Source organism: Crotalus tigris, unplaced genomic scaffold, assembly GCF_016545835.1.
Source record: "Crotalus tigris isolate CLP2741 ecotype Arizona unplaced genomic scaffold, ASM1654583v1 scf7180000017625.6296891, whole genome shotgun sequence".
Taxonomy (NCBI): domain Eukaryota; kingdom Metazoa; phylum Chordata; class Lepidosauria; order Squamata; family Viperidae; genus Crotalus; species Crotalus tigris.
The window spans coordinates 5,531,819-5,553,143 of NW_024096520.1; the positions used below are offsets into that span (position 1 = coordinate 5,531,819).

At 39.0% G+C, this 21,325-nt stretch overlaps 2 protein-coding genes across 5 annotated transcripts; one reads left to right on the top strand and one right to left on the bottom strand.

Annotated features, from left to right (window-relative positions):
* The first annotated feature begins 11 nt into the window (after positions 1–11).
* On the top strand, positions 12–2,514 carry NHP2 (NHP2 ribonucleoprotein). The gene is made up of 4 exons (XM_039334104.1): positions 12–240; positions 352–421; positions 735–840; positions 2,046–2,514. Exons 1-4 carry the CDS (start codon positions 90–92, stop codon positions 2,169–2,171), a joined length of 453 nt encoding a protein of 150 aa, XP_039190038.1. The 5' UTR covers positions 12–89; the 3' UTR covers positions 2,172–2,514.
* A 1,253-nt stretch (positions 2,515–3,767) lies between these two features.
* RMND5B (required for meiotic nuclear division 5 homolog B) lies at positions 3,768–18,996 on the bottom strand. 4 transcript variants are annotated; one of them, XM_039334108.1, is made up of 10 exons: positions 16,699–18,996; positions 16,440–16,601; positions 10,684–10,829; positions 9,264–9,398; positions 7,640–7,740; positions 7,009–7,157; positions 6,067–6,232; positions 5,899–6,001; positions 5,631–5,785; positions 3,768–4,866 (listed from the first exon to the last, which is right to left on the bottom strand). In XM_039334108.1, exons 2-10 carry the CDS (start codon positions 16,576–16,578, stop codon positions 4,803–4,805), a joined length of 1,158 nt encoding a protein of 385 aa, XP_039190042.1. In that variant the 5' UTR covers positions 16,579–16,601; positions 16,699–18,996; the 3' UTR covers positions 3,768–4,802. The 4 variants fall into 4 exon arrangements, with proteins under 4 accessions (XP_039190042.1, XP_039190041.1, XP_039190040.1 ...); XM_039334107.1 differs by having other exon boundaries at positions 7,009–7,175; positions 16,831–18,989; XM_039334106.1 differs by having other exon boundaries at positions 7,009–7,175; positions 16,699–18,983.
* Between the last annotated feature and the right edge of the window lie 2,329 nt (positions 18,997–21,325).

Below are 21,325 nucleotides of genomic sequence, written 5' to 3' on the forward strand. Positions count from 1 at the left end.
GGGGTCAGTGTTCTGGGAACGGAAGCGGAACTTGGTTAGTGTGGGGGAATAGAAGTGGCGCGTGGGTCTAGGTTCTTCGAATTGCGGCTATGGGTCGAGTCAAACACCAGGAATCAGAGGAGACCGAGGCAACAACCCCAGAACGGTCGTACCACGAGCTGGTCGCAAACGTAAATGCTATTGCGCGGCCGCTAGCTTCTCGGAAGCTCACACGCAAACTCTACAAGTGCATCAAAAAAGGTGCGTGCTATTTGGTGGGTGAGCCGCTCCCGGGTGGCTGTGATGGATTCTATTTCGAGCTTTACTGTCTCTTGGGGAATCTTCTTGAAAACTTTCGCGTTTATTTTATAGCATCGAAGTTTAAACAAATCCGGCGAGGGGTGAAAGAAGTCCAGAAATTCATCAACAAAGGCGAAAAAGGGTAAGAAACCGTGATGCTCCGGGTGATGGAATCTACTTTTTGTGAAAGTAATCTCCGAATTTCCGCTTAAAGTAACTACTAATAGTGTGTTTTGGACTAAACAAACTCTTTTAAGTCTATGAAAATATACATGCTTAAATTAGCTTTTTCTGTACAGAGTTCACAGAAACTAGTGTAGTTCTAAGCAAATTAGAGACATATTTTTCTGTAATTGTGATAAACTTATTCGACATTTGCCATTATTTTGCAATTTGTTTTATTAGTCCCTAATTTCTAACCAAGTGCTAAAATTGCTTTGTTTCATTTCTTATAGAATCACAGTTCTTGCAGGAGACACATTGCCTATTGATGTTTATTGCCACATCCCCATCATGTGTGAAGACAGGAGTCTTCCCTATGTATATATTCCATCTAAAACGGTAATATTTGGTTAAAGGAAATATATGTTCTTCTTGCTGGTCCTTGAGAAAGGAATAAATATATGAGATGTGACAAAAGAATTCAATAGAATTTTGTCTCACATGATAACTTTATTTTCCTATGTTAACAGAAAGTCTCAAGATATTTAGATACGGATACTTAGTTTTTCTCAAAAGCTACTAATCTCTACTTTTTAAATTTCATGATTTTACGGATGTCATTGATTATTAAATGTCCCAGTTTATGAACAAACTTTTGTATCTTATTTTTTTATCTTTTCAGTTGTGACTTAAATATGTAACAAAACTGGATGCAATAACATTTTAGCATTCAGAAGTTGGAATTCTAAACTGCATTCATTTTATAGATGGCTTGCTGAATAACATATGACATATGCATTCATATAATAGTAGACTGTCATACACAAGATTAAATAAATTATTGCTTAGTACAGTGTTTGAATCTAGCTAGCAAATGAACATTAGGATTTTCAAGCTATGGATCCTTACAATGTCAAATATAGTTTCAGCATAATCATGTCCAACTGTTGAATATGATACTAATACATGAATTTTAATAAAATAGCTAAAAAGTGATACACGTCAAGTTTAAAGATTTGAGTACCATATTTTGTTAATACCTTGAGGTTATGAGAGGCCAGTTAATATTGAAGTCCCTGGGAATTCCTTCCTAATATCAGCTCAGAAGTTGAACTTACGGGGAAGTGGTAATTTAAGAATTTAATGCCAATGATTCCTATGTATTCTGTCCTGCAGGTGCCATGTTAAATTTTTAAGCTTTTTATGTATAAGGTTTATAAATATGTATGGTCATACAAAAATGTGGGAATCCCTAATATTTCTTTCCTTTAAATTATTTATGGTAAATTTTAATACCTTAGCAAGATCATTTTGTCTCACATCAAAAATGTGAATTCTTTAGTATTAACTAAGCCTTATTCTCAAGTGGTTGAAATTTGGTTTCCATTTGTTAAGATGTTTGCAGTGCGGTTGCCGAATTAAGCTTTAGAATTAAGCTTTATAGAAGGTAGGTCTTCACCCTGAAGAGGCTAAAATCAAATTTCTAAAATACTGGATTTGTTTAGTTTACATCTTGAAATATGCATGAATAGTCTGTGCTGAAAAAAGGGAGACCTCTGTGTGTGATCCAAGGAGCTGAATCCTATTTCTTCTCTTGCATTCAGGATTTGGGAGCAGCGGCAGGCTCAAAACGCCCAACCTGCGTTATCATGATAAAGGCTCATGAGGAATATCAAGAAGCTTACAACGAGTGCTTGGAAGAAGTGGAGGCTCTCCCCCTTCCTTTGTGAAGAACATTAATAACAGACACTATTAAGATTCCAATATGATATAATATGCTGGATTCTATAGACTTTATGTGGTTAAATATCAGTTTCATGCCAGCCTTGATTGTTGAGCTGAGGAATATATCAAATGACTTACTGAGAGTCCAGGAATCATGGCAGCTATGCTGTTAATCGTCTATTTTTGAAGAGTTTGGGTAGCAATACTTGCTGGAAATTTGTGTTGGTTCTCAACCTGTGGGTCGGGACCCCATTTGGGGTCGAACGACCATTTCACAGGGGTCGCCAAACAACGCAGTCCGCCATTTTTTTCCCCCTTTTCCTTAGCTGTGCTACTCCCTTTTATTCTATTGGCTTTTGAAAGCCAATAGAATAGACTCTCTTGAATAGAGTCTAATTCTATTGGCTTTCAAAAGCCAATAGGAATTGTCCAGGCTGTCTCTGCCCTGCTGAGCCCGCCAAAAGTCCCATTCTGCAAACGGAGCTGCACCAGTTGAGTAGTCCTCAACTTACGACCGGTTGGGGGTCGCGGCATTAAAAAGGTTGAGAACCACTGGTTCTAGACCAGTGTTCTCAACCTTTTTAATGCCGCGGCCCCCAACCGGTCATAAGTCGAGGACTACTCAACTGGTGCAGCACCATTTGCAGAATGGGACTTTTGGCGGGCTCAGCAGGGCAGAGACAGACTGGACAATTCCTATTGGCTTTTGAAAGCCAATAGAATTAGACTCTATTCAAGAGAGTCTATTCTATTGGCTTTCAAAAGCCAATAGAATAAAAGGGAGTAGCACAGCTAAGGAAAAGGGGGAAAAAATGGTGGACTGCGTTGTTTGGCGACCCCCGTGAAATGGTCGTTCGACCCCAAATGGGATCCTGACCCACAGGTTGAGAACCACTGCTCTAGACCATTAGGATAGAGCAGGGGTAAGCAACCTTGATTCTTTTATGACTTGTGGATTTCAAATCCCAGAATTCCTGAGTCAGTATGGCTGGTTCAGGAATTCTGGGTATTGAAGTCCACAAGTCATAAAAGAGCCGTGGTTACTTGCCCCTGGGATAGAGGAACCATTAAGTAATAAAAAGATTTGTAGATATATTGGCTTTATCCAACTCAATATACTATAGACTTTAATATCACACGATCTTACTTGCTTACTCCAAAGTACCTTCCAATTTTGTTCCTCTCTGCTTGGAGTAGAGAACATTTCTTGCCTCACTGCATGCTCTCTTATGCATACAGATATGCTCTTGAAAATTAAAAAATACAAGTCATCTATAGCCCCTTTATTAAAGGGCAGTGTTATTTCAACCCTTGTTAACTGCATCATACTGTACTGTAGAAGCAAATATGAAGCATTCTCAAAAACATACCCAGCCCCGGGCTAGCTAGACTAAGATGCTTTATACAAATTAATCTTACAGTGAAGATTTAAATGTGGTTTTGTAGATATTCCATTGTATGGCAACATGCAAAGTGATTTATTTCAATTTGTTTCTATGTCACTCGCTGCCCCCTTTAGATGTTTGATATATACATGACTGGATGGAATTGAGAACACATGCATAAAGCCTCTGGCTACTCTTAAAGGCTATAGTGGCAACTTTTTTTTTTTCAATTATCCTTTCTCTAGGTCAGTACAGGTTTTTTGCTTCAGAAAAAGGCAACCAAATTTTATAAAGTGTAAGTTGTAAGCACTAGTTCTTACTTGAAACCTCCAAGTTAAAATAATGTCACTCTCCAAAATTATTCCTAAAGAGCTGTATGAGGAAATCTTTACGATTAGTCCATGAGAACACCAAGCCTGGCTATTAGGTATAATCTATGCCTAAAGATGTCTCTACATTAATATCTCTAAGGCAGATTTTAAATCCCTTTTACGTACACAACTGCAACATTTTATTACAAGCTGTTAAGCACCAAACTGTTAACTCATTACAGGTTTTAGATTTTTAAATATTTAAATAGTACATGCTCTGATGCTATAAATTGTTTGTATAAGGACGAAAATTGATCCTGACCTTTGAGGTTTTATTTCTCTACTAAAATAAGTCATCGTCGATTTGTATTCATATTCTAAGGAAATATTCCATTGTATAATTACTCATCTCTTAGTCTTTGAAGAACAATAGTGTATACAGAGGCTGACATAAAACATTAGGAAACACCAGTAAGCCTACACTTGTCCTCATTTCCATTCTAATTTACTTGAAAGTTTTTTCAAAACAGGAGTAATCTGGGTTCTGCACCTGCTTTTCTTATCTCATATACTGCATATTTCTGAAACACATTTCTGTTTTCAAGAATTTGGTAATCTGTAAGCATTAAAAGTGGGGATAGCAGCTCCACATAGAGCGCTTGTGATATAATCCAACAAGAAACAGAATTGTGAATAGAGACAAGACAAATTCTACAACAGGAGCAGTGCCTGTTGAAGCTGCCAGGATGAAGCCTAAAACAGGCAGACATGGAGTATATGTACGGATATTGCATTGCCTCATTCTGCAAAGTTTTTGTCTGGTCCACTAAAGTAATCGGCTTCCATTGTTTAGCAGTTGTTATATTAAGCAGGATATTACAGAGTTCTGCTTGCACACAACTGTATTTGAAGAGCCTATTTATAACAAATCTTGCCATTATCAAAAGATGAGGCGTTTTCCATCAGCTGGGTTTTGTTCCATGGGGCAATATGGACACTTCAGTCTGCAAAACAGAACAAGAATCAAATCAGGACTTTGGAATCCTTATCAGAAACTACTTTTGTAACAATATGAAGATGATCTGCTCCACACTCCTAGAAAACTGACAGCAAGTTCTAATGAAAGTGTGATAGAGTGGTTGGACTGGCACCACAGATATTCAGGTCAAGTCTATCATCTGTTACAGAAGCTTGCTGGGTGACTTTGGGCTACTTGTTCTCAGCCAAGCTTACTTCAATGTTATGAAAAATGGAAGCACTACATGTCACCTATGTGTGTTGAATTTCTGAAGGAAAAGCAGAATAGAAATCTTAATATTCGCCAACTTTGTTTCTATTTTTGACTTCACATTAATTAAATGAAATCTAGATTTTGTTCCAGTAATGTCAGTCATTCCTTTTAAAATGTGTGGACCTCAACTGCCAGAATTCCCCAGCCAGTATGTGGCTGGGGAATTCTGGGAGTTGAAGTCTATACATCTTAAAAGTTGCCAAGTTTGAAAAACATTGATTTAGAGTTTTTAAAATAGCCTTATTCAACAATTGGATTGAAGGCAGCAGATGCAATGTAGCCCTAGTACATAGAAATTTTAAAAAATAATTTGGGAGAAAAGTTTTACTAAATCTACATGGTATTGCATGTATAAATATGGGATGAATAAAGTATATGATTTAACTGCAGTATGGAAATTGAAATAATTCAGGCAATTATCATCTACTAATCCCATAACTTTCACTAAGAGAGCAAGATTTGATAAAAATCACTCACTTCCCTCCATTGATAAGCTTGTTGAGAGCATCTCGAGAAATAACATGTCCACAAATCAACTTGATGGGTGGATTGGAATCTGTGGTCTGTTGGCGCAGGATGGGACATGCAAAGACTGAATGATACCAGCATTTCATCCCTAGCTCAACTTCAATCTGTCAGGGAAAGAAAAGTTAACTTTAGCATGTACCGGTAGTTCTTTTATTTTCTCCAGCAAAAATCCTAATCCATCCTATAGTTCCTTCCCCAGAATGGGTAAGTAACTCACAGGCAGCTCATCCTTGTGGCTCCAGACACCTGTGCATTGTCTCTGCTCAATCACAGCCTTGATGTTCATCAGAACTGGCAATGCTACACACCCTGCAGCAAAACTGCAGAGACAGAGTGCTCAGCGCTGCCCAGTACAGCCCCCAGTCCCACCTGTATGAAGCTTTACCTGACACTGAGAGGTGACTCCACTGAGAGACCCAGCAAGGCACATGCATCACGAGTGAAAGACTCACAAATCTCTGTCCAATGACTTTCATCCAGTAGATGCCTATATGGAGAATTCTGAAGGCCTAAGCGTAGGTATACCAGACTGCCCATCATCACTTGGATCTCTGTTCAGCAAGATATAGGAGGTGCCATTTCAGTGAACAAACTTTCTCTAAGGCCACCAAGGCCTATTTCAAAACGAATTGTAGGAAACTGGTGACAGCACAAATGAACATTCCTTTGTTTCAAAGCAAGGAATACGCCAGTTTAGTTTATCTCTCGTATTAAAATTGGGGAGATAAAGCACACAGAGCATGGAATTCTTTTTCTACCCCATCATACCAGCTGCACTCAGTCACATGACCAGGAGGGAAGAAGGTGAGGCTTAAGAATGAAGCAGCTGGTAGCATTCCAAGGGCTGTCCAGCTGCTTCTTCCATACGAATGAATGAGGGGGAAGTTTTCTGGAATGCCTTTCTTCAAAGGACCAAGCTGGATCAGGCATTTTCAAGCTTGATCTTATGTCAGCTTTTCCCACCACACCAAATTTGGTCCTGTTTTTTCCCCCCAGTTCTCAGACAGCTACCCTGCTGAGAGATGAACAGGCTCAGTTCCTTTACACGCACTCTTTCCAGCATCCCATTTGGTTGGAGAGGAAAGGGGAAGAATGAGACCTCAACATTGTTTAGCTTTAAGAGTTGTTTGAAGCAACAAAGTCAGAAATGGAAGCCCATCAGTTCTGGCAACTATAAAGAAACGTTACAAAAAAACAATCTTAATACAAATAAAATTTGTTATTTTACCTTTTTTTAAGGACACTGAGTAGAGCATTAGCCCAACAGACCTAGGAAAGAAGTATCAATTCATGGCAAGAAAGCAGATCCAAGGAAAAAGTACCCCACCTTGCTTGTGTAGGTGGGCAAAGGGTTGAAAGTGACGTGCGTAGCTCAGAGCCTCCAACTCCTTGCCGGGGCCGCCAGAAAGAAGCCTGATGAAATGGAGCCGATGCAGCTGAAACTCCAGAGTACTGTTCAGATCAGCCAGCTGCTGCCTGTGGAAGACTGCCCAGCTGGGCAAGGTACATTATTCCCTCAGCACCTGAGTCTCTAAAGCAGGGGTTCTCAACCTTGGCAACTTTAAGACTTGTGGACTTCAACTCCCAGAATTCCTCAGCCAGCTTTGCTGGCTGAGGAATTCTGGGAGTTGAAGTCCACAAGTCTTAAAGTTGCCAAGGTTGAGAACCCCTGCTCTAAAGGAACTGTCCTCAGAGTAATTATAATGAACAGAAGACATGGCAATGTTCCAAGCCCACTTATATATTGGCTACAGGAGATCATGAATGGTGGCAGCTTGTTGTAAATGAAATCTCAGAAATGTACTAGATTTCACAGATGAGAAACAAAGCTTCTTAAAAAGTAATTAAAAACTAATCAAAATAAATTAAAAACCTAAACTAAAATAATTGGATTAGGAATTACAGGAAGAAAAGAGGATTTCCCCAAAGGAAAAGAGTGCCCTGTTCTAAAGACTCACCTCAGAGCAGGTCCCAGGTCTTGTTTGTGCAGAGCTTCCAAAATGCTGTTCAGTTCCAGAAATGGTTTTTTGAAGTCTACATCTACATTCACAGTTGACTCCTGCCAAGGAGAAACCAGAAATTGGTTGAAAAACAAATTGTCTTGCCCCCTCCAGAAAATAAAGGAGCAGGCAAGAAATGGAAATATATGCAGATGGAGGTTCAATTAAAAATTATGATTAATCTTTGACTTACAACAGGATGCTTAATGACTATTCAAAGTTATGATAGACCTCCCCTAAAGCTACTTACAAGCCAGTTTTGAAGTTACAATGGTCACAACCCTCCCCTCCGCACGGTGACATGATTGCATTTTGAGTGCTTGGCAAGTGGCTCACCTTTACAGCCATTTGCAGCATCTCATGATCACTTCACTACAATTTGCTATGAATTCTGCTGTTTTCCAGTGTTTACGTCTGGTTTCTGGCAAAAAAAAATGCATCTGGGGAAAATGGATTGGCTTAATGAGCATGGCATTTTCCTAACAGCCACTACAAAATATGTACAAAAAAAAACCCCAGGAAAAGTCACATGATGCCTCAACTTATGACTGCAGTGACTTATGATCATAATTTTGGGTCCAATTACAGTCATATGTCAAGGGCTACCTATATCCATTTCAGAATGGACAAAAAAGATATAAAACAGAAGAGACTAATTGGGTCAGGTGCTTCTTCTGGTATTCTAGGAAAGAAAGTAAGTTTGTGGCAAGCAGAATTGTGTAGCCCAATGATGGCAAACCTTTTAGAGACCGAGTGCCCAAACTGCAACCCAAAACCCACTTATGCATTGTCAGGCGCCGGGTGGGTATGGCCCATTGGTTGGGTGTGGCCAATTGGGGGATGTGGCCCATTGAGTGGCCGTGGCTGCAGTGGTAACAGCAGACTGGATGGGACTAAAAAGTTCAATCAATCAATTCCAACTTTGCAAGATCTTTTTTTTCCCGCAAGAAGTTGAAATTGACTGATTGACTGAACCTTTTTTTTTTTTGTACATGGCGGCAGAGGCCTAAAACGAAAAAGTTGTATAAAACCCAGCTGAAGGCGTAGGACTGGGGCAATGGCGCGCGTGCCCACAGTGAGGGCTCTGCGTGCTGCCTCTGGCACCCGTGCCATAGGTTTGCCACCACTGGTATAGCGTAACTGAAGCATAAGCCAAAAAGTGTAACACAATGTAGGATTACAACCATTATGTACTATACAGTATAGTCCTCAGTTACTGACCACTAGTTCAAAGTTATGACTGTTCAAAGTTACAGTGGAGTTGAACAAGGAGATTTAAGCTGGTTTTCAAGGTTGCAGTCATTGTCACATGATCACTATTTGGGTTCTTGGCAACCACCACACATTTATGATGGTTGCAGGCTCCCATAATCCTATAATCACCTTTGTGACGTTCATGGCTGGCTTCTGATAAGCAATGTCAATTGGGAAGCCAGCAGGAAGTCACAAATTGCATTCACATGATGTTGGCTTAATGATCTGTGGTTATTTGCTTTACAACCACATAGGGACAAGGTTGACAGTCCCAATTGCAGTTGTTAAGTTAGGACTTCCTGCAAAGATTTCTGACAGAGATTAGTACCTGACACAGTTCTTCGGCCACTCCCAACATTCCTTGTTGATAGAGATGTTCTATAATTGCCAATATCAGGATCTGTTTCTCCTGGGTTTCCCAGACCAGAGCAGGGACAATGCCACACAAATCAGCATCAAAATTCTGGAACAAAAATTTGCAAACTGTTCACAAGTACTAAAGGAAATCCTTCCATCAACCTATGTTGCCCATTCTAAAAGGATGTAAAAAAGGCCTACTTCTCAGCACTGAATGCACTATACAACAGTCACATGATAGGTATATTATACAGCCCGGTAGAATAAATGTTGGCTATATTGCTAATGCAATACAGTTTTGTCAGTTAAATGTCCTTAAAAATTCAGCTTTAAAAAAATGAAAGAGGAGAAGCAGATGATTCTTCAATCTGTATTTAAGAAAGGAAGCAAAGTAACTTGCTAGAATGATAATTTGCCTTATCTTTAAGCATGTAAATATGGTATAAAGATAAATCAAATTAACATTCTAGCAATTTAAAGAAGGATACCATACCATCAATAATGAAAACTAGATAGTCCTCAAATGAGATTGAGGTTCTACTCTCTTATGAACAGTATAAGTTGATATTCGACATGAAAAGCTAAAAATGTTTCTCTACTGTACAAAAATGTAGGAGATTCTCATTCACAGGCCCCACCTCATATACCTCTACTTAATGTTCTTAATATTTTTATTCTTAAATTGCTTCTTTATTAAATAATTTCTGTTAAAAGAAGCACACACATCACAATTATTTGGCATATAAATGCATACATTTATATACTAATAGAATAGAATAGAATAGAATAGAATAGAATAGAATAGAATAGAATAGAATAGAATAAATAATATAATATAATAATATAACATCCTTAACTGGGACTGACAACTTGATCATTATGTGAAGCCACTGCTAAGTGAAACCACAACAGTGTTGATGATCATACTTTAGCTTTCCTTTGCTTTACAGACTTGCAAAGGTTGTAAATTCAAGGATTGGTCAAAAAGTTACTTTTTCATCACCTTGTAATTGCAAATGATCACTAAAAAAGGCAGTCTCTAATGAGGACTATCTATAATCACATTTTGGAGAACCGTTTGTTTGCATATATTTCTTGGACCATTTTTCATGCAATATTCTAGATTCAGCATAATATGAAGAAAGTACAATGCTTATGAAGGCTGAGAAAGTAGAACAAGGGCTTTTTTGTACTGCACCAAATGAATGTTTACGCTATCAAAGCACAAAATAAAACGTGCATATTTCACTAGTTCATAAGCGTTCCACAATTGAGAGCATAAAATATATAATCATTGGTGTAACATCTACTCTCATAGTTCCCAGTTTAAAATCCAAAGCAATTTCCTTCTTGGTCCCAAACTCCCGGCTCAGTTAACGGAAGTTACTCACTCTATCTATGGCTTTGCCCACGCGGGAGATACTGCTGTGAATATCTTTGTGATCTGAAGCTAAATTCTGAACAGTGTCCTTGATCTTCTTACAGCACTGAGATATAACAAGGGAGAGTGTAGCAGAAAGAGGTGCTCGCTGCAAGGCTATAATAGGAAAAGCAATGTCATTTTAGTTTTAGATATCAGCTCGGCGCTTATTTGCAACTTTCATTTGTCATAAATAGGTGAAGATATGTTAAGGTATCCTCACCTGCAAGTCTTTCACATTTGGGGAAAGGCACCACTACGTACAATTTAGTTCCATATAATACTAATATTTTCATACACAACATTTCTTCAGCACCTGTTCACAAATATCTTGGAATTCAAGTGTGGAAATTTAGGGAAGACAGCAATGAAAGTAAACCAGTTGTTGTACAATGGCAAAGAGAAAGCACACCTCCTGGGTCCCAATAGCTGGCACTATTTCAAAGAAGGGCCAGGGAGTGGGGCCTATCAGAGTATGTGGACAAGGAGATACCCTTGGGAGCAAACAGTTCTCAAATAATCCAGTCCTATGTCATGAAGGACTTTACAGGTGTCAACCAGCATGTTGAATTGCACCCAGAATGCTACTGATAGCCAATGCAGTTTGCAGTATGGAAATGTCACATAGGCATAACAAACAACTACTTGCATCACCACATACTGGACCAATTGCATCTTTTGGGTGTTCAAAGGCAGCACACTGCGGTCCTGGGGGTATGTGCATCGCCATCTACTAAGTTTAAAGCTTTGGAAGAAAAGAATGTAGAATCACAGTTTGAAGAGCCTATATTTATGAAAACTGGAGAATCTTTGTGTGAGAGGCCTCAACAAGTCCAGGTTGAGGAGCAGAAGACAACTTGTGCAGTATACAATTCCAAAGAAAAGCAGCAACAGAAGAAGGTTAAGGAAGTTTCATACTCAGTGGTTTCTGAATCTCTGGGAGATGTTAGACCTACAAAGTCTTTGGAGCAATCTTTAAGGGTGGAATTGCTGCCTGAAATGGAAATTGGGAAATCTCAGTTTGAGGGGCATCAACAAGAGAGGAACGGGCAGAGGATAACTTGTACAACTTACAATGAAAAGCAGCAACAGAAGAAGGTTAAGGAAGTTTCATACTCAGTGGTTTCTGAATCTCTGGGAGATGTTAGACCTACAAAGTCTTTGGAGCAATCTTTAAGGGTGGAATTGCTGCCTGAAATGGAAATTGGGAAATCTCAGTTTGAGGGGCATCAACAAGAGAGGAACGGGCAGAGGATAACTTGTACAACTTACAATTGTAAAGACCAATACAAGGAGGAATTCAAGGAACCCTTATTGGCTTCGGAGTCGATGGGAGATTCAGGAATTTTGGAGCAGTCTCCTAAGGCAGAACTTGCAGCATTTCTTACGAGTTTGATACAAGAATGGAGAAGGGAAATGGAAGAATGGAAGAATGGAGAATGGAAAAAACTGGAATGTGAATAATTAATAATACTAATATAATTGAGACTGATAAGGATGCAGTTTCTTACGGATGGAATTTGTTATTGGTGAAGATTGAAATGTTTAATGTGTTTATTAATTTTGTTGTTTTAAGTTTTGAACCTTTAATGATAATATTGTTTAAATTTGTGTTTTGAAGGGATTATAATTTGCTTATTTTAGTGAGGGGATTCTAATGTTTTAAATTTTAAGTAATGTTTAAATTTGTGTTTTGAAGGGAGTATAACTTGTTCAAGTTTTAAGTATGCTTAAATTTGGTTTTTAAATATTATTAATATTTTTAAGAGAAAATAATTTGTTTAATTAAATGTTTAGATTTGTTTAGGAAAGAAAGTAATGTTTAAATTTGTGGTTTTGGAGGGAGTTTATATAGAATGATGATTGTATTTAGATTTGTTTAGGATTTAAAAGTGTTTCTAGTTTTTAAATATTATTATTAATATTTTTAAGAGAAAATAATTTGTTTAATTAAATGTGCTTAGATTTGTTTAGGACTTATAGGTTTTTTAAGTTTTTTTCTTTTTGGATAGGAGAGAAGATTATGAAGATTGAAGGAAATATGTACTTACTTTAAGTTCTTTAAGAGTATTTAGCTTTAATGGTATAACAAAGATTTGTATGTTTATTTTTTCGTTTTAGGATAAAGAAAGAGGGAGAAATTAGATTTTATACTATAGATATAGATATTCAAAGAAAGTAATGTTTAAATTTGTGTTTTTGGAGGGAGTTTATATAGAATGATGATTGTATTTAAATTTGTTTAGGTTTTAAAAGTGTTTTAAGTTTTTTTTTTTAATTAAGCCTGTACTCAGCTCTGGGAAGTCCAGGGGAGGGTTTGGGAGGTTGGGAAGGGGGGGGTGAGGTAGGGGGGGGTATGGGAAGGGGATTTGTTTTTGTAAAATGTAAAAATTTTCAATAAAAAAAAAAAAAAATAGGAAAAGCAATGTCATTTTAGTTTTAGATATCAGCTCGGCGCTTATTTGCAACTTTCATTTGTCATAAATAGGTGAAGATATGTTAAGGTATCCTCACCTGCAAGTCTTTCACATTTGGGGAAAGGCACCACTACGTACAATTTAGTTCCATATAATACTAATATTTTCATACACAACATTTCTTCAGCACCTGTTCACAAATATCTTGGAATTCAAGTGTGGAAATTTAGGGAAGACAGCAATGAAAGTAAACCAGTTGTTGTACAATGGCAAAGAGAAAGCACACCTCCTGGGTCCCAATAGCTGGCACTATTTCAAAGAAGGGCCAGGGAGTGGGGCCTATCAGAGTATGTGGACAAGGAGATACCCTTGGGAGCAAACAGTTCTCAAATAATCCAGTCCTATGTCATGAAGGACTTTACAGGTGTCAACCAGCATGTTGAATTGCACCCAGAATGCTACTGATAGCCAATGCAGTTTGCAGTATGGAAATGTCACATAGGCATAACAAACAACTACTTGCATCACCACATACTGGACCAATTGCATCTTTTGGGTGTTCAAAGGCAGCACACTGCAATGATTCAGATGGGAAGTGACTAAGATGTTAGTGATCATGAGCAGAGCCCCACAATCCAGAAATAGGTGCAAACAGCACTCCAAATAAAGTTATGCAAAGACACCCTTGGCTACAACTGCCAACTGTTCTTCAAGCTGGATCTGTGAGTCCTGGAGGACTCCAAAGTGCACACTGATTCCAAGCAAGGTAAAACTGCTCAGTGCCAAAGATCAATCCTCTCCGGTTTTGGGACCTATGGAACCTAAAACTTACAGTCACCTAGTTTTGATAGGGTAAAGCTAAATCCAGTTCCTCCCCATCTAAACCCTTATAACCCCCAGACACAGGAACAGAGCCTCAATGGCTTCACTTGAATTTGAAGGAGGAAAGATGTACTATTGAATATTATCTGCATATCGTATTGCACTTGTATCAATGGATAAGCTTTCCCTGAGGATTCATGTATATGGTTAGATAATATAGCTTACCAAATTGTGCAAAGTCAATACGTGCAGTTACACTGTGAGTTACAGTGCATTCAGAAAGTATTCAGACCCCCTTCACTTTTGACAATGTTGTTATGCTGCAGCCTAACATTCTACAGTTGTTGAAATTCATTTTCTCATTAATCTACACTCAGTACCCCATAATGATAATGTGAAAACAGAATTTTAGAAATGTCTGTAAATTTATTAAAAAGAAAAAAAACCTGAAATATTACATTTTGGTATAAGCATTCACATCCTTTGAAACAACACATGAAATTTAGCTCTGATGCCTTCCATTTCTCTTGATCAATGCTGACATGTTTTGACACCTTGCTTGGAGTCCACCTATGATAAATTAAATTGATTGGATATGATTTGGAAAGGCATACACCTCTCTATAGAAGGCCTCACAACTGACAATGTATACTGTAGCAAAGCAAAAGCCATGAGGTCAAAGGAACTGCCTGCAGAACTCAGAGACAGAATTTTTGCAAGGCACAGATCTGGGGAAGGCTACAATAAAATTCCTGCTGCACTGAAGGTTCCTAAGAGTACAGTGGCCTCCATAATTCTCACATGGAAGACGTTTGGCATAACCAGGACTCTTCCAAGAGCTGGTCACCCAATCAAACTGAACAATCGGGGGGAGAAGAGCCTTAGTAAGAGAGTGACCAAGAACCTGATGGTCACTCTGACTAGCTTCGGAGATCCTGTGTGGAGATGGGACAGAGTTCCAGAAAGACAACATCACTGCAGCCCTCCACCGATCTGGGTTTTATGGTAGAGTGGCTAGACGGAAGCCTCAGTGCAAAATCTGCTTGGAGTTTGCAAAAATGCACCTGAAGGACTCTCAGATTGCTAGGAACAAGATTATCTTGTCTGATGAAACCAAGATTGAACTGTTTGGCCTCAATTCTAAACATTATATCTGGTGGAAACCAGGCACCTCTCATCACCTGCCCAATACCATCCCAACAGAGATGCATGGGGGTGCCACATCATGCTGTGGGGGTGTTCTTCAGCAGCAGGGACTGGGAGACTGCTGAGGGTTGAGGGAAAACTGAATGGAGCAAAGTACAGGGATATCCTCAATGAAAACCTACGGAATTCAGGACCTCAGACTGGGCCCAAGGTTCACTTTCCATCATGACAACAATCCTAAGCACACAGCTAAGATAACACAGGAGTAACTTAGGGACAACTCTGTGAATATGCTAGAGTGGCCCAGCCAGAACCCTGACTTGAACCCTATGTACATCTCTGGAGTGACCTAAAAATGACTGTCCACCAACGATCGCCATCCAACCTGAGTTTGAGAGGATTTGCAAGGAAGAATGGCAGAAAAACTCCCAATTCATGTCACACGCAAAGACTCGAGGCTGTAATTCCTGCCAAAGGTGCTTCAACAAAGAATTGAGTAAAGGGTCTGAACACTTGTGCTATTTCAGTTTTTTCTTTTTAATAAATTTCCAGACATTTCTAAAATTCTGTTTTCGCTTTGTCATTATGGGATACTGGGTGTAGATTAATGGGAAAATGAATTTCAAAAACTGTAGAATCAGGCTGTAGCATAACAAAATTGACAAAAGAGGGTCTGAAGACTTTCTGAATGCACTGTATATGAATCCAAAACTAGTTAACTGTTAATAAGTATATCACAGCAACAGCCAATAATTAGATCGTTCATTCATTCATTCATTCATTCATTCATACATACAAACAAAGGCAGTTTTGGCTAAAATCAAAGAATATATTTTATTAAATTAACCCATTTTCTGGGTTCACCCAGACACACTTGACTCATAAACTAATTAAATGGGCTGGGTTCACATAACAGGCTTCACAACCTATACATCTAACCAAGGATAAAGTTACAGAAGGTTTTTAACATTTTCACTAATTGTATTAAGTGTACTTTGCAAGCCCACTCAATTCAATAAGCATGTAACATAAAATCTCCCAAGTAAAGCTCAACTTCCTAGTTTCATGATAAATTCTGTGCATGTTTTCCGGGCAACAACATAAACGTGGTTTTTCCATTGTGCTCTTCTAGGATGCTTTTACAATATGACTTTCTAGTGTAAGATTTCCGTGCGGGCTCTCATCCAAGGATTAGCCAGATCCGGATCTGCCTGGCTAATTTATGATCAGATGGAAGGGGCTTATTTTCAAAGCCGAGACCGCAATCCAAACCCCTTTCCCCTTCCGCGCCTTTCAGGGAATGCGAACCTGCCGCCCTGCCTCCAGGCAGAGGCATCCCTACCTGCAGCGCCCAGCTCCTCCCTTAGCTGGCTGACGTAGCGCAGCAGCTCTTCCAGGCCTCGCTCACAATGCTGGCCGTAGCACAGGAACTTCTGCAGCACTTTGTCCACCTCCCTCTCTACGCAGGCGCACCGCTCCATTAGCCCGGCCTGCCTGACACGCTCTGAAGCGGAAGGAGAAAAGCTTCCAGTCAGTACAGTCGGTGACCTTTCAGGCGCTAGCCCGGGCGCGGGGGCTGGGGTGAGGCGGAAGGTCCTTACCGGTTGGACGACGGCAGCGCTGACAAGAAGAACTGGAGACGAGGCCAACCAGCCAGGCATCCACCCCCAACCCCGGTTTAAGGAGTAGAGAGACTAGTTCGCGGACAGAATTCTGCCTGTGTCACGGCTCACCGTATGGATGCGGTCGCTACAAATTGACACGATGGAATCTTTGGTGGTTCCTATCACAGACGAGCGATAGGTTAGAAAGACACCCTCCGTACGCTGAATGGCACGTTCCTTTACTATTCAGTATGAAGGTTGGGTGGAGCCACTTTGGAAAAAGGGGGGGGAGGGAAACTTAAATAATGCTGACCTGAAAACCGTGGAAAGAGGCTTCAGTTTTCTGTAATCTGAGAAAATAGAATTAATATTAATTAGCTTTCTTCTTGTATTATGCTGACGTCCTATGCGTATCTAATTGCTAAAGTTCGCTAATGATGGAGCAAACCATTTTTATTGGGAAGGGTGTGCCTGGAATGAACTATAGGATGCAACAGCTGATTGGGACAAACCATTTTTGGCTTAGGTAAATTGTTAGTGACGTGTAGGTTTGGAGTGAACCATTTTGTGGACAGTTGGAGTTACTGGTACGGTAAGAGTCTAATACAGGTAAGATGAAATATCAATAACAGATCAGGCAAAAGTTTGATGGACTGTGACTCCAACCTGTGTTAGACTTGGTATTATTAGTTAAAATGGATCAAGTCTTTCAGCTTTCCTCCCTCTCACTGGTGATAGAGGCCCGGTTCCCACATGCAGTTTGGGAGCACCACAACATCCCTAATAATTTGTCTTCTCCCTTGATATCCAATGCTGGTCTTATCCCCAGCCAATTATTTAAATAGTCTTGTGTCATCACTTCCTGCGCTGGAAGAAAGTTTTTTTTCCCCTCTCAGTCTCATAATATCCCATCAAAAGATCATATTCTATAAAATTAACACTGTGTCATCTATTATGCTGGAGCTAAATTCAGATTACCTGTTGCATGCAAATAACCATGTGCTTTGGGTGCAGCTCTGCCATCTAGAGGAAGGATTGAATGACCTGTTACAGGTGTGCTCAAAGTATGGTTTGGAGTATGTGGCTGGAGTCCTTTGTGGTCATTAAGTCTTCATTGCAGCAATCGCTCCCAGCAGTTACCTTCTCACTTACCACTAAATATCCTGTGTTCCTTTCATCCCGATAATATTCCCCCACCCTATTTTGGAATTAATATTTCTTCAGTTTTCTAACCAGATACACAAAAAAGAGACAAGTTCATTATTTTGTTGAGAGAGGTGTGCCATGTTTATGCAATTCTATATTTGCATAATTCCAAAATGTTTTCAGGAAACAATCAGCTTCATATTTTTCCTCAGTGCAGCATCTGGAAAATCAAGAAGGTTGTCAAACTGGGCATTTATTATTTGCCAGTTTCTCTGTGCTAATTTCTTACTTTCCTGGAACTAAGTGTATACTCAGGATATACTTATACAATTCTCTAGATCTTGGTTAACCATGTAATTATATCATGGTCTCTCTCTCTCTCCCTACTTGTAGCAATTTTTAATCTGATGTCTCCCTAAAAGTGTTTATCTGAATTAAAATATGCTGGAACTGCTCAATTAATTCAAGCATTTTTGGAGACAATTGGGAGCCTTCTTGGAATTTGCCCAAGTTGGATGTGGAAGATAAACCAATGTAAGAAGTTGTCCCTAAATTGTAGAATTATAATTCTTTTTATGCTGCACTGTTCCAGTTGGGGGACGTTTTCCTGCTCGATAAATGTGAAGTTGGATAATAGCAAAGTTATAGGAAAAGGCAAATTTGTGTACATAAAACAACTGGTATGGTTACAAATCTGGATGGACTATGCAGCTTAGCAAGCAGTTGCAACAGAAGAGCAATTTTATGATGGCAATTAACCAGTGGAACAGCTTGTCTCCAGAAATTGTGGGTGCTCCATCACTGGAGATTTTTAAGAAGAGGCTGGACAGTTACTTGTCTGAGATGGTATAGGTTCTCCTGCTTGAGTAGGAGGCTGGACTAGAAGACCTCCAAGGTCCCTTCCAGCTCTATCCTATTCTAAATCATTTTGTACCAACATGCAGAATGGAAAAACTTTTAGATTGTTGTTTTGTAATGCATCTTTTCTGGAATACAACTGATAATTCTTTGTCTTAGAAAATTACCAGATTGTGTGAAACTTAAAATATTTCTATTTTAATTACATATCTTAATAAATATCCGGCTTGACTGCTGAAATATATTTACATTGTGTGCCCATGAAGTCATTTTAGAACAATAACTGTTCAAAATATAGTAGCTGATTTATTATCTTAGGTCATGAACATAGAACACATTAGAGTCCTTTTACTGCAAAAATTACAGTAATTTCCAACTATTTCCAGTTGAAGCTAGATTTGGTATTGACCTGTATTCCCTTGTCTAGGCCTATATATGTCATATATCAAAAAATTTACCTATCTACCTGCAATATCTATCTGCAGTTGAAAATTAACACAGCTGTATCTTAAGACAAGGCTTCTTATTTAGTTTCCCTTGTGCAGAGCTATATGATTGTAGCTATTAAGTTTTTATTAATATTATTGTGGTTATTAGTTGCTTGATGCTCAGTCAAATACTGATTACAGCCATTAAGTGCAGGGCTTTTTTTGTCATAGAACGCCCAGAATGGAGTTCCGGCACCTTTTTGGGATGGAACCTTGTAGGGTAGGCAAGGCGGGTTATATGACGTGTGTGAGTTCCGGCACCTTTTTTTTTTTTTTTTTACAAAAAAAGCACTGATTAAGTGAGACATCATGTGGTCACAACTTGCAATCTCCTGCCAGCTTCCCTTTTGACTTTGCTAGTTGGAAATTAACTGGAAAGGTTGCAAATGATGATCATGTGACTATGAGATGCTGGAATGATTATTAAGTGAGGACCACATGTACAGCAATTTGTCCATATAGAAGAGACATTGACATCCCAGTTGTCAGTGAAATTATACTGGAACTTATTTAGCTATTTCAGTCCTAGGTATTACTAGAGCAGACACAGGCAAATCTTTTGTCAGACTATATTAGGGTCTTATTAGTACTACTAATAATAATATTGGGAAGTGAGTGGAAAAATGACTGAAGTAATTAGAGACAAGAGACAAGACAGTCTAACCTTGGATTGTTACAATTACACAGAATCTAAATCTGCCGGATATGAATAGCAAAAATACAAAAGACACTTGCTATGTGAAGCCCAGCTATAGAGCTGGAAAATAAGGTAACACCGATAGGTTTTAAGAAGTCCTAGTGGTATAAATGAAATGCACAAAAAAAATTGAAAAGCATGTTCTAATCTAAGGAGACACATCAGACAAGTTGCTCTTACAGTTCTCTGAGAGAAATGTGGTTCGGATCTAGATGGCTAGAGGGGTCTGAGTTTCACCAAGTGTTTTTAGATTAGAACTATAATACTGTGACTCTCCTCATATCTTTAGCAGATGCCTGGGCTTTCTTTCTTGGATGAAATGAACCAGTCCTATGGAATTCAGGAAACTGGTTTATCCAGCAGTTCTAAGAGGCAAATATCCTTGTTACTTTTTGTGACGCCTTGACTCTTCCCTGTGGCATCTGAGCAAGCAACTTGGTTTCTGGCTTAGCTGCCAAGTTTTGGTGCCGCCCTCCCTGGGTTGCTTCTCAACTCCCTGCAGTTCTAATTGATGGGTGGAAACCTGCTCTGGGGATTTTGGAGTGAGGCACCAACAGAGCTTTGGACTGGCGTGGGCACAGGGAACCAAACAAGAAATTTCAACAACCAGCGGTCTTGCAAGAAAAACAAGCATTTGTGGTTTTTTGGGACCAGCAAAGAAAAAAAACCCATCTTGATATAGTAGGAAGTATGTTCCTGGTCCAGCTCACTGTAGTCTAATTTACAATTTCTTTTTTTCAGCCTTCTTTTATAATTTGCTAACCCAGGTTGGTATGTTGAAAATTAACCACATCCATATAAGTAGCTCCCTGATAAGGGATTAAGCTTATATAGTAAGAGTGAGACTATAGTAAGAGTCAACTGTTTAGTGGATTTCTAATTATATTAAGTGCTTACACTTAACACAGGATAATTCAAAGATAGTGGTGCAGTAAAGAACTCTGGCACACAACTGGATTGTTTCATACCTAGTATGATACATTTTCATCTAGATTGCATCAAATCGCTTCATAACCAGTAGCTTTTCTGTTCTGGAAAATGAAATATAGTGGGCAGTGATGTCTCCAGATAGCACACTAATGACAACAAATTTGTAGTTCCAGTGAACATGGGTTGAAACAAAATTGCAATCTGAGATGTCCCTGAGCTAGTCACCATCAAACATATTTTAATACAGGATTTCATGTACCATATTGGATAATGGCAGTCCAAAAGTAGCAAGATTTGAGTAAACTGATAAAATGTTTGCATTTGGAACATAGCAAGACAGTATTCTGCATTGATCCATTATATAGTGATATTTCTCTTATAGCATATATAAAGCTTCTGACTTCATGCCGGAGTTATATTCTTAAGAACACATTTTTTTCTTTAACTTCACATCTGTATATAGTCCATACAGCATGCAACCTTGTACCATTTGTCTTGGACAAGC